General features: G+C 32.6%; 1 protein-coding gene across 1 annotated transcript; it reads left to right on the top strand.

Annotated features, from left to right (window-relative positions):
* The first annotated feature begins 11950 nt into the window (after positions 1 to 11950).
* LOC127855154 (zinc finger protein 2-like) lies at positions 11951 to 14256 on the top strand. The gene is made up of 3 exons (XM_052390558.1): positions 11951 to 12014; positions 12692 to 12846; positions 13616 to 14256. Exons 1-3 carry the CDS (start codon positions 11991 to 11993, stop codon positions 13944 to 13946), a joined length of 510 nt encoding a protein of 169 aa, XP_052246518.1. The 5' UTR covers positions 11951 to 11990; the 3' UTR covers positions 13947 to 14256.
* The last annotated feature ends 271 nt before the right edge of the window (positions 14257 to 14527 follow it).

The following is a 14527-nucleotide window of genomic DNA, read 5'->3' on the forward strand; positions in this document are numbered from 1 at the left end:
CGTACACAGATTCATATTCTTCAAGTCGTAAAGAACGTAAGCAGTTTCCGAAACCAATATAATCAAATTTCCTTATCTATCAGCAAATTAACAGGGTGAAAGAACCATATAGTCCTTATAATTTACCTGTACAGGTATTGATTAAAGGGGCCTTTTCACATTTTGGTAAATTGACAGAATTAATAAAACAAAGTTGTTTCAGATTCGCACATTTTTGTTGTAGTTATGATATTTGTGAGGAAACAGTAATACTGAACATTTACCATGCTCTAAAATATCCATTCTATGCATCTTTTGACGAATTAAAAACCTGAAAATTATAAAGCGTTGCAACGCGAAACGATTGAATAATTTGGAGAGTTCTGTTGTTGTCGTTATATTTTGTGATATTACGAGAAGTGCAGATATAAAGTATAAAATACATCGCTCATTGTATGAGCACGGATGGCCGAGTGGTATAAGCGACAGACTTTTACTCCAGGGCTCCAGGTGTCAGAGGTTCGAGCCCAGTTGAGGGTTATTTTTTTTCTTTCATAAATTGAATTCTTGACTTTTTACTGGAGCGTTTTAGAACCAATGTTTAAATGAATCAATATAAAGCATTTCGTGGCAAACTTCAATACATACCAAAATCTTTGAAAAGGTCCCTTTAATTCAGCCCAAATACACCGAGGTATTAAAAAGACCATCGCAGAGTAAGAACACAGTAAAATGATGTAATGGTTATTTTATATTGAACAAAATCGTATAATATAAAATGATTTTGGTTAAATAAAATAATAAAGTTGTATGTGCATGACTCAAGTATTGTTATGAGTCAGCAATGCTATTATACCTTTATTATGATGTTTGTTCATCGATCCATTTGTGTTTATAAAGAGCATCTTAACATAGTTTTTAAATTTCTTAACAACTAACTCCAGTTTTCAAAAAATGACGCCTTCTTATTAACATTTATTCTTTAATATATTTATATATATATGTGTAAACCCCTAACCCACAAATGCATGCTATTTCAAAGACGTTAAGCAAAACAATATTTTGAAGGACATCAATAAATACATCTCGAACAGACCGTATGGTCATGATATAAAGTAGTGTAGTAGGAATGATTTATCAATACTTCATCATTTGTTTTGGTATTTATACTTATCTGGTGTGCAATATAACTTTTATTTCTATTATTTCTATCTTTGCTACCAGTCTATTTTTATCGATATTAAACGACTGTGCATTGGTTTCTTATGGACTCCATGATCTTTACTGGTCACCACTTGGGTCAAAATTGAATGTTAAGAGTATGGTGTACTATTGTTATAATGTGTTTAATAGTCTTAAGTTAAGAAAGGTCCTCTAATTAACCTTTAATACATGAAACTCATGTGGGATCCATTGTTTAAAACAACATAAAAAGCCACTGTATCATCATCATCATCATCATCATCATCATCATCATCATCATCATCATCATCATCATCATCATCATCATCATCATCATCATCATCATCATCATCATCATCATCATCATCATCATCATCATCACCACCACCACCACCACCACCATCATCATCATCATCATCATCATCATCATCATCATCATCATCATCATCATCATCATCATCATCATCAATCCTTTGACCGGTTCGGCCGTTAGGGAGAAATTATGGATGACGATACAAAAATCCTCCTCCAGTCATGTCGGTTATGAGCTGCTGAGAGTAATTCATCCAAAGAAAGGGTTGTCTACTTTTTTACATTGTGCATGCAGGTTTTCTTCTGATGGCTTCGACGTCAACCTTCCTCTATTTTGTCCTGGAAAACAGTCTTGCACAGAGAGTCGTGTCTGATGACGTGTCCAAGCTATGATTTTTTTTGTCAAAGTCAAAATAATCGTATTTGCCTTGCATTTGATTGAAATTTTCGCTGACAAAAAGTTTTATTTAGTCATGTTGTTTTCATAAGGTTTGTGACTGTGTAATAAGCAACATCGCCTAATCTTTACGCATCATTCCTACGAGGTCTTCTAGTAGGTGTGAAATGCGCACAGTCGTGGAGTGAAGCTGTATACATGTAGGTATAGAATTTAATTCATCCATGCTTGAAAGTTATTGTCACGTGTGTCCGGCTTATATTTCTTGTCTGTTGAAATATATGCGTTAAAATCGTACAATTTCAGTTGTCCTTACCTCGAGTATCCTAGCTAATAATTGGAAACCACTGCTCAATAGTGACAATCCTTACAACACACTGGTGTTTAATTCTTTTTAGGTAATTTGAAAAGATTTTCACTCAGATGCAACACAAATTATTTTTAATCCGGTGAAATTAACATTTCCAAACTGCTCTTTAACATCCACTGCATTCAATACATCTTTATACAATGATTGCACCGTAAAGTACTATTTTGTGTCACTAAAACACGCATTTTAATGCATTTCTTTGGAAATCCATTGTCGACTTCGAAGAGTAAAGATTGTTGACCTTGTCTTAAATCCCCCTGATGGGTCGGTCCGGATGGTAAATAGAAACCAACTAGTTACTAAGTGCTTACCGTTTATGTTTAATAATCGGAACTGATCGTTTTATATTGTATTATGACGAAAGACTTAACAATGCTAAATATTGCTTTATTTATGATATCTACACATAACGTGTGTTTCAATTGATACCTATTTAGTTACCTGGGTCGTTAAGTACAGCCGATTTAAAGACGAGATAGATAAGACTTGTACACATAACTGTTTTTAAGAAGTTAATTAAAAAGTGCAAATAAGTATCTTGGAATTTCCGTTGAAGTATCGTTATAAACTTTCGACAGTTTTCGATCAATAACAGAATTTTATTGTTGATAAGTTTTAACAATTAATGTTCTTTTTCTTGGCATGTAAATGATTCGTTTAGTTCTCCAGCAGTTCCAACAATGAAATCATAATGAGAAGCATAAGCAAAGCCCGGCTCGTTATTATTTAATAGTAAATTAATTAAGCGTATAAGCCGCTCATCAGGTAGATATATATTTCAACACTTAACGTTAGAAAGTTTAATATTAAAAAAAGATTCACGGAATTAGGTTTATTTAAAACAAAATTCCTTAGTGACTTTGAAAGTGTAAAATGTTTATTTTGCAAATGCGTTTAAATTCATTTCTTTTGTCTTTAAACTTACGTACATGATTATCTATTTTGTCTGAATATGCGTGGCGCAGCGTATTTAATATGTTTTTGTTATCACGACATTTACTTTCGCGCCATTTATATAACGAACTGAACATTTAGTTCTGGTTCATCAATTATATGTGCGCTCGTTGAAACATATTTTAGCTGCAATTGGAGATTTCAAGTAAGAGGGAAAATGGAGTTTTTTTTTACAAAGTTTGCTTTTTAGTTATTTGGAGTACTAAATCGCATTGCAAAACAACGTGAACTATTTTAAAATACTTTTGTATGTGCATAAACGTCCAATATTTGTTGTCTTTTTTTTATTTATTTGCTGTTAATGTTCTTTTAAACTTATGAGGAGAAATGGATTATATATAAATATTGGGCAGACGAATTTCGTCAGTAATGGATTGCATTATTGCATGCTGTGTAATCTCCCTTATTTTCCAATGTGTGCAGGTCTATACTGACTGTACATTAAGTCTCAGTTGATTACGTTCATTGTTAACAGTGACATAAACATAATTGGGTAAATATAGCTAGGTATACAAACGGTCGGTCACCCAGTCGCAAGCTTTATTTCTTTTTTATTAACAATTGTGTTGTAAATGATAATTCTGAACCGCATTAATCGTCACGAGTGATTATCCCATGTTTTACTATATTTATACCTTAATATTTGTTTACAAACTAACGCCAGTTTGTAAACAGCAAAACAGCAAACTTTTGGTGCTCATATTACATAGACTTCATACATGTTAAACTTCGTAACGGAAGGACAAGCTCGAAAACAAATAAGTGTTCAATATTAACGTTACGTTGTTTAAATGTTATATTAAATTATACATTTTTTACGACATAACCGAATCAATCATAAAAAACATACGGAGCTAATTCAAAAGATTGAGCTATACAAAAATAATAGACGGGTATACTGCGATAAAATGATTAATTATTTAAGAGTAAAAATAGAGGGATAAAAATAGTACACCCACGCTAAACCCGATTTAATGTTAGTGTTATAAATCCATAGCATATAAAGAGCAACGCGCTTCTCATGTTTGAGGTCCGATGTATACAAACTGTAAAACCCTTCCATCATGGGCAATGATGCTAGCAAAGGAACATGACTTACCAGACAGTGTTAGATCGTAATCAGCAGTGTCTGCGTCCCAAACAACAAACCCAAGGGTACATGCCTGGGCTGCTAAGCCCAATACGGTTTGTGTGCATATCTAGACCTTTTGTTATCATTATATATCTAGACATTTTGATATCATATTATATACACGGAATGAATCTCTAGCTTAAGAGAAACCTTATGCGGCCCTCTATTATGGCAAGCAACCGATTGCCAAACAGTATGACACCGAATAAATGTACAATAGACGAAACACAGGTTCTCAATTAACAAACACAAATGAATAAAACTCGGGTCATCTCACAGGAAAATGACATTTTTGCCCGAAATGTTTCACAAACAATATTAAAGTGTAAATACAAATACTCATCGAATCATCAAAACTCATACCAAATAGCGCTATAAGTGAATACGTTTCAATTTAATTATCATCACTACTCAGGTGTAGGATACAAATCAAGACGACAACTTCTGTTCGTTGATATAAAAGAAAGTTGTAATAACATACCATTATATCATTTATCATTCATGTCGTGAAATTAATTAAGAAGCCGATCGTAAATGGCCAAATTATATGTCTTAGTTGTTTATGTTTATCTTTAGGTACATAAAATAATGCACTTTGTTTTGCTGAATAGAATGTACACACAATTTAACAACGTTAATTTAACTAGATTTATATTATATATAAAAAGATGCAAACCAGAATACCACACCAGTTGACCTTTATGCGTCAGTTCGAGTATAATTTATTTGGAAGTCACGTATACACTTTTCCTAAATAATGAATGGACTGATGGACACTCAAAAATCATTTCACCATACCACATGGAAGTTCATGGATTGTTTGTATAATAGAGTATATGAAGAATAAAAAATCTCGTTATTATCATCTGACTTTTACATACATGTAATCATAGAAAAATATTGTTTAAACCCGAATGATTTTTCTTGTGATTGAGAATCTAATAATCAAATTAATACAGATGCTACGGATTTCGTAGATTCAATATATTTGGTGTGGTATGACATATGCTTTGAGATTAGAAGTGCATCAACGATCAGTTATTTGAATAGTTGTTAAAGCGCTTACGTTTTCCATAATTTATCGTTCTCAATGTTATTTATTACCACTAGGGCTCACACGGGTCAAAAATATTCTTCGGGTCGGGTCGGCGGGTCAAAATAAAAATACCCGAGAAAATTCGGGTCGGGTCGGGTCAGATATAACATAAGTTAATTAAAATAAAATTACATTAATTGTCATAGCATGTTTTAGCGTTCTTAAATATTCAACTGTTCGTCAAGTATATTGTTTTGAATATTATTCTTTTTATTGTTTTGATTTATTTATTATTTTTTTTATAAATGAAATACTGAACTGCATAAAACTATTTATTAAGTTTACACAACGTTGTTGAACTTAATCAGCAAACATAAGTATTACTTGGAGTAGCGATAAAAAAAATAAATCTATATTTATGTTAATATGAAGTTGAAAGAAATCTCAAATTTGTAACGTTAAAATTTCTTTACATCATTACGAACTTTGTTAGCACATGAGTCTTGTCCTGTGTGTAAAGTGATTGATCACTTGCCAGAATGAAGAACCTCATAATGAGGATAATAATTATCTCCTGTTAATGCAAATGCGGTTTTCATTTATTTATTCCGACAAGTGTCTTAAGAAATTGGCGCAAAACACGTCTTATGTACATGGTATATTAACTTATCCTGTCAATTGAGGCATAAGAATCACTTTGCAATATACCTCTTAAGTGGTTTAACTTTTTTTGGTGTTTTGCAAACCAATATGATCAAAAAGGCCTGCAAGTGCACACCCTCAGTAATGGAGTAACCGAAATTACTCCGTCGCCCTTTGAAATAGTGTTTGTTGTGTTTGATTTTCTTCGGGGTTGTTTACCTCGAGCACACACCGGACCTCAGTAATTGCAGAGGCATTACTTGTTTATATAGCATGGTTCTTTTTGAAGAATACTGTGGTCTATTACATAACATATGCTATTTGTAAATTTAATTGCATAGCTTTAAGACTTTTATGCGATCAGCAGATAGTGTTGAATTCCCTTCGAAAAGTGGTTTGTTACATTATTGTTTATAATTATTAGAAGGAAATGTTCAAGAAATATGAGGATCGTTGATCATAGCGTTTAATTTCACAAAAATACTGGAACACCTTTACTAAGGGATGTAATAACATTTATTGCTTCCCTTAAAACGCCGCCCGCATTATGCGATCAGTGCGTTTGCTATCAGTGCGTGAAAACTATGAATTATTGACATAAAATTTAAGGTCGTGGTTTAAAAAATAAATAGTAAATATCAGCCAACAGCACTTTGCAGGTGTGAACCTGTCTGACAATTAAATAAATTAATGCTTTTGTCATTTATTCTCGGGCGCATGGATATGTCGTAACACCTGTATTTATTACATGTGGATTACCTTATTTCGAATGACATGTGCACAGCTAATCAATATCGAGTGTTTCAGTGATTATCAGGTCATGGGTGAACTTTGGAACGAATTGAAACCGATATATATATGTTGCTGTTTAATTAATATTTTGCTTTTTATATTTGGTTTATTCCAGAAAGTGAAAAAAAAAACACAATTGTATCTTAGACTAGTATACAAAAGTCGGTTAAAGATATGCAATAGTGGGATAATAATGCATGCCTGTGTCGCCATTTAACAATCTCATTTATGTCTGTTTTCATACACATATTTTGATATATTTAATCAAATATATTTGAATAAAAGCCCATATTTACATGTTGTTGCTGGTATGTACTTAAGTTACAATTGTTACAATTATAATTTAAACATAATCGTTTTCAAGGCATTCATTTGCTTTATAATGATAACATTGTCTGATTATTTCATGATGTATATACTCCGTTAAGAATTGTGTCGATCATCGAATAATTTCTCACAGTGTCTTGTCCCACTGTTTGGAAATGTTTTCCTTGCCATAAATAAATGGAATCGTGTTTAATAAGTTTTTCTCTCTTGTTGGTGCATCTTATGTTCACCTTTATGTGTAGCTGGAAGACTAATATAACTTGCAATTTTAAGTAGTAAACGTATGTACATATGTACTACATATTTTCCTTCATAATCCGAGCCATTTTATGACGCGATCCATTGATTTTCAACCATGTGAAAACCGGTCTGCAAAACGTCGCTCGTTGCCATAGATATACATATGTCGCCTTTGTTTTAGCGGCTGTTTAATTACTGTGCGGATTTTTTAAACAAGGGCTTAAATCGGCAATTTCGTTTATATATTTCCTGGCTGTCTGAAGATAATCAAATACATTTAGAATGTATACATAACCAGTTATATTTTGAATATTGAGTGAACTTATTTTTTTTAGATAGTGTGCATTTATCTGTTTAAATATCTTGTAAATAATGTTATTGTATACAATTGTTGTTCATCTGCTTAGTAAAATAGGTCAAAGGAATATTAACATTGTCCTCTCTTTAGTTTATTTTTACACAAAAGGTAAGACTTCTTACTGAGGGGTGCAATAAGTTAGATACATTTTTCATGATTTACTACCATAAGAGGAGGTTAAATAGTCAGTTATTATTTTTTTTTTATTCATTTAGAACTAAATTGTTAAAACAATCTCTTTCGGACCGATGCGTATGACTCGGTTGATTTTAATCGCGATGCCCAAAAGTACCAGGATGCAAACATGAAACAACGTTTTAATGATAACAAGACAAACGAGGATGATTACACGGCAGACCGAAAACAAAAACCAGATATTAGCACATTAGGAAAAAGTTTATTCTTTATTATAGTCTCAATTACATACAATACAACAATACAAACATACATCTATATATATATATATATATATATATATATATATATAATTGATTGTATGTAACCTTTCTAAATAAGAAATATCAGAGACTGCATTTATAATCATTTAGGATGTTAATAATACGATATTATTTCGTGTTACAGCCATATTATTGTTGTTTTTCACACACTCACAATATCGTGTAATTGTGTTATTTATTTATTATGATCGTACTGACGCTTATACAGGATCTATCGTTTAATTGTATCAATATGTTGCAATGGTTACCTGAAATAATCAGAATCCGACTCCGACACGATAACGCGACGGTACACCAATGTCAACACGTACAATGATTCCAAAAATGATTAAATGATTAAGAAGTACATTTAAATTCGAAATAGCATTTAATTACCTATCATATGATAGCAATGATTAAATCAAATTTAAGCGAAACGATATCGGATGCTCCTCCAATTTGATAATATCTGAATCTATTTTGAATACATAATGAATTAATTTACAAAGTATAAAAGGGAAATGTTTACGTACTAGCGCTTGTAAAATTCGGGTAGTACATTCCATAATATTTCAAAAAGAAAGTATACCCTATATAAAAGGGTATAATTTATTGTGATAATATTTAGATGGGAAATATTCTTTCATGTATAAATAATACTAAATATCAAGGCAAAAACTAAAGCGGCTGTATAAATAAATGGATGAATATATTACACAGCTTTTAGAGAGCTTTATTCATACAAACCCATAACTAAAAGGCCGAATGTCAGATTGGCTAAAGCAGTACTCTTAAAGAATCCGGTAGCGAGGTTTAACTTGTTATTAGTGTGTTTTCTATACAAAATACTTGTTATATAATACATAACGGATCTTTGAAACTCTCTATAAAGCCAATAATCGACTTTTATATTTTCGTTTGCTTATTTCTTAGTCACGATGTAAAATACACAAACACTTTGATCGTTTGGATGGCAACATAAAAATAAACTGACCGTTAATTACTATACAAAACAATTTAATGCTGGAAAAAAAATTGTGTTCAAGTAAAAAAACGAATTATTTTATATATTTTTATCAGAATATGTGGTTGCTATACATCAGTATATTCTTAAAAGTGGTGCGTTTACTCTCACAGCTTTAGAAGAACGCGTATTTTTACAACATAACAAAATAGTATTTAAAGCATTAGTCTAAACATGTATCTTGCTTTATTGGCTAAAACCGTGATGACTTCAGAACTGAAGTTTATGGTATGGGTAGCAGGAATAGCTTCCAAATCCATAGTAAATAAGAACGTTTATCTTGTCCAATTTCTAAACATGATTATACGATGAAGTCTTACGCATCGCCAAACAATCCACAAAGTTAAACTCATATTTTTAGTGCTCGATTTAATGAAACTTGGTTTTAATCAAAGTATGTTTTAAACATTAAACTTTAAACATAGATTTACTAATCAACTCGATCGATAGACTGTGGCTTAAGACCATGGTATGTAATAAACAAAGTATGAAGTATAATTGAGATCCGGTGCATACATGAAGTCATTAACTAACCCGTTACCTGCGTAGGAAACAGCACGACGTATGGTCATCACCATAATGATACACAATCCATCGGATGTATCTCAGACTTAAAGGGGCCTTTTCACAGATTTTGGCATTTTTTAACTTATTCATTAAATGCTTTATATCGATAAATGTAAACATTGGATCGTAAAAGCTCCAGTAAAAAATCAAGAATAAAATTAAAAAAAGGAAAAGAACATTGCCCGGACCAGGTTTCGAACCAGTGACCCCTGGAGTCCTGCCAGAGTCCTGAAGTAAAAACGCTTTAGCCTACTGAGCTATTCCGCCGAGTACATATACTTGAAGTATTTTATACCTTATATAAGCAATCTTCGTAGTTTCACACAATTTAACGACAAAAACAGAACTCTCCAAATTATTCAATCGTTTCGCGTTGCAACGCTTTATAATTTTTAGGTTTTAAAATCGCCAAAAGATGCATATAATGGCTATATTAGACCATGGTAAATGTTCAGTATTACTGTTTCCTCACAAATATCATAACTAAAACGAAAATTTGCGAATCTGAAACAACTTTTTTCAATTTTGTCAATTTACCAAAGCGTGAAAAGATCCCTTTAATGATACATAGTTCACCTGATGTGTCACACTGTATGTTGCTCGGGGCATGCAGTGTCTATTTCCACATGTATACATGTAAAGTTGTTATTTATGAAGTTAATTAGATTTCAACACGATTGTCCATTTGCCTTTATTTTAAGAATCAACATTATTTTTGTCGTACAAATGTAATGGCAACCTCTAACATCAAGCTGAGAAATCCATTTATGCTTGTTGTGTACACACCGGTCTATAGTAAGGCAATGACGTTAACATCTATTTATAGTATGCTTTCGCAAGTTTGCATTTTCATAGATATTTACTTCATCTCGCATCAATAAATTTCAAATAAATATATGTCATACATTTACATTTAAAACTTTGCATAATGCAATCCTGGTCAATACAACTGCAAACTTTGACGACTGAAACTAAGGACAAGAAACAAAAACAAATGTATAATTTTTATTCCAAGCAGGATGTTTTTGTTAAACAGCTTGTTCATTGTTGTCATGCCCCAAGATGTTGACACCAATCATGCATTTCTAATAATCATCAGACGTGCATATGAATATAAGTTTGAAAAAAAATGCACCTTTATATCGTTATGCATTCGTGATTTATTGAGTACATTTTTTAAGTTGGACTTAGTTGAGTATATTAAATAACAAGATATCGTATCTTAAAAAATATATTCTGCGTTAATCGCAAACACCCAAGTTAAAATAGACAATTTTAGATCATCGCATTGTTTAATAACAAATTAAATAATTCTGAACGTGCATCACGCATATATTGGATAACATAACATAATGAAGATATACCGTCCATGTGTCACTTTACTAAATAATTTATTTACTCGGATCTACAGGCGGGAAATTTGCCTCTTAAGATTCTTAATGCTGTTGATAAAGTTTGTTTGAGGTGAGCAGCTGGGTAAGACAGCTATTTTGGCATATATTGAACAATAATAATATGTCTTAACATACACACAATCAATACATATTCAGTACAAGTGTATCCCCGAAATCAAAACTTCATTTAACCAATGTGAGAAGAAAGTATTTGATTTCTGCCGACAACGCTTAAAATATACACTCTGTCCCCCGAGTAGACCTGTTTGTAAATACAAGCTTTATTTAATTCCGAGTGTGGTGATTATCACAAATTCCGTGATTTTTTTTTAAATATTATTATTTTTACCGCCATCTTTTCGAGGCACTTTGAAGGCTGAATATGAAGTATAAAAACAGAGCAGAACAGAATTTACTACTTTAACTTTACAGCTTCTTGTTTTATTTATATGTTCAATGCAATATCATAGTTATTCACGAAACGCAAAAATGCTGATTATCTACACCGTTTTATATATCATCATAATTGATGTTTCCAATAGATATCGGTTTAATTGCAAATATTCAGAGAATGTATACTAACATCATAAGAATGATTAATTATGAACCGTTTTTTTTTGTATCAGCATACACATCTTCATTGTTTTAAAGCAGCTGTTCAAATCAACAATTTCATGATGTTAACAAAATATGTTACGTAAAACAACAATATACAAGCCCTCCCATTTGGCAATTTTTTCTGTCGATCGAATACACTCGGACTAAAACGATCAGTTGCTACATTTCGATAATATAAAGCAGGTGCATTCAGAGGAGGTAATCACGTGATGATCTAAAGGCAATCAAGATGGCGACGTCAATGCCGAAACAGGTATTTTTCGCCGTTTTATACCCTTTATTACTTGTATTTAATTATTAAATGCCGCTCTGTTTCCAGCCATATCAGCAAGAAAGTGATTAGCGTTTATTTCGTAGTAAAATTCGCTCTAAATCTCGAGTTTACCAGGTAACAAATTTCTTAGCGGGAGCTGTTCGCCATGTAATTTGTGATCTTTGCTGGGTTTCACTTATTGAATAACTCTTCCGCAAACAAAAAGAGACATATTTATATTTAAAATCTGTAACCGAGTATTCGTTTGATGTTTATACAGCGGTCTTGTATAAAGAAGACATCTAAAACTTATCTTAAACAGTTTTATGAACCAAAATTGTGTATGATCTAAATGGGTCCCGCTTTTGAGATGATCACAAAGGGTTCCCGTTTATAGGAAAACAGGAATCCTCATTTGATACTTATCTTTGATGAGCTCATGTACGTCACGGTAATCACACAGGTTGCAGCTTTATATGCGAGTGTGTATTTGTGTAAATGTGTGGGTATTTAGGCATACGTATAAGACGTAAAGTATGGCAACATTGAAATGTCACCCATAGTTGTTGATTCCTCTTGCTATGTGTTGCTACAACTTTTCATGTAATATTAGCATGCAAACGCGTAAATGAATAATGAACAAAATGTGTTTTCAAATATCAAAACGAAATTTTCAGGTGAATATGGAATCGACGCGTCTTTGTACTGAGTGTGGCCGACAGTTTCAGTCCAGGAGTGGCCACAGCCGCCATATGAGACAGCACAAAGGACAAGCCCCTTACCGATGTTGCGGGAAGATGTTTTTTGACAAGGATAAACTAAAAATGCACAGGTATTTAAAACCATTTTGTGAAATAGCTCTCGATGTGTTGGTGTGTTTTTATACATAAGACAAGTTGCTACCAACTCTATAAATAGTGTTACGTGTACCTCTTGGGAATATATTGTACGATGAATATCGATATTTTTTTCGTTGTTAAATGTCTATAAACTTGTGGGTTTTACATTCATATTTCATAATCGATTATTATTTGTGGCGTATTCTGAGAAAACTGGGCAAAATGCTTGTGCGTAAATTGTCATCCCAGATTAGCCTGTGCAGTCCGCACAGGCTAATCAGGGACGACAATTTCCGCTTTTATGGAATTTTCGGTTTAAATGATGTCTCTTCTTTGCGAAAATTCAGTTTAGGCGGAAAGTGTCGTCCCGGATTAGCCTGTGCGGACTGCACAGGCTTATCTGGGATGACACTTTACGCACAAGCATTTTGCCCAGTTTTTTCAGAACACGCCACATTTGAGTACAGTGAGTGGTATTGACCACTCGCCAGCTGTCAATCAAATTCATATAATAATCAATCAGATTTCGTTTATTGCGACCACATGGTCCAACAAACAAAGATTGTCGGAGTAATGGAATAAGCGTTTTATGAAAACACAACTTAGTGGGCGGAGCGATCGCGCATTTGGCGACTAGTCAATTCCAAGCAAACAGTTGTAACAAATGTAAATAGCTGGCGCACAAGCTAAATAAGCGACTTGTTGAAAATCTGACTATATCTAACACGTCACATCTAACGCTCTATATTATTGTTTTTACAGAAATCATATTCACGGAGAGGCGGCTCGCGAGGCATGTTTCCAGTGTGGGAAACTCTTTGCGACCCGACAACAGGTAACAAAACACATGGCTGTTGTGCACAACGCAAATTCCGAAAACTTTACTTGCGACACGTGTGGTGCAAATTACACGTCAAAGCAGGGTCTCCAGGATCACACTGCTAGTCAGCACGAGGGTCGTGCAGCGCATGCCTGCCATTGCGGTAAAGAATACCGACACGCCACAAACCTTTACAGGCATAAAAAATCAACAAAACACTTAACATATAATGTGTCTAGACAGTACAAGCTATGTTTCTTCATTTTATGTTAATTAATGTAAACTGCCTCTACATTAATCGATATCATATATATTGTTTAATGTTATTGAAAACCGTGATTTATAGTTGATCTCGTATATATTGATTTATGTGATTTAAAGCTGTGATTTAAAGTTAATCTCATTTATATATTGATTTATGTGATTTGAAGCTGTGATTTACTGTTATATTGTGCAATTGACAACCAATAATACTCAAATATTGTTTGGGGTCGTATTACAAAATCATTTACAATAATATGTCGGATGTTTAAAAAACTTCTTGTCAGTTTGTTATTGAGAATTATATTATGTTACATGTTTCTGAAATACTACCCGTTTTATATCATGTTATTTGAAATATATGATAATATGTTGTGATTAAAGAAACGAATTGAAATAATAAACATACTGACTTTTTTCCTGATATATAACTAACACAGGCTGATAACAATATGCATTATTGAATATACTTATACATATTTATAATTTAGCAAAGGACACAATTAATAAAATTATTAAAGATAAGGTGAATGCTAATTTACACTGCTTTAACACTTAACACGTACACAAATTTGAAGTAAATGGTTCGATGT

Source organism: Dreissena polymorpha, chromosome 13 (genome assembly GCF_020536995.1).
Source record: "Dreissena polymorpha isolate Duluth1 chromosome 13, UMN_Dpol_1.0, whole genome shotgun sequence".
NCBI lineage: Eukaryota > Metazoa > Mollusca > Bivalvia > Myida > Dreissenidae > Dreissena > Dreissena polymorpha.

Bases quoted from the DNA above. Each gene is read 5' to 3' on its own strand.
- LOC127855154 (XM_052390558.1), top strand. From the start codon at position 11,991: ATGGCGACGTCAATGCCGAAACAG. The intron at 12,015-12,691 runs GTATTTTTCGCC...CGAAATTTTCAG, and splicing joins CGACGTCAATGCCGAAACAG to GTGAATATGGAATCGACGCG. The intron at 12,847-13,615 runs GTATTTAAAACC...TTGTTTTTACAG, and splicing joins GATAAACTAAAAATGCACAG to AAATCATATTCACGGAGAGG.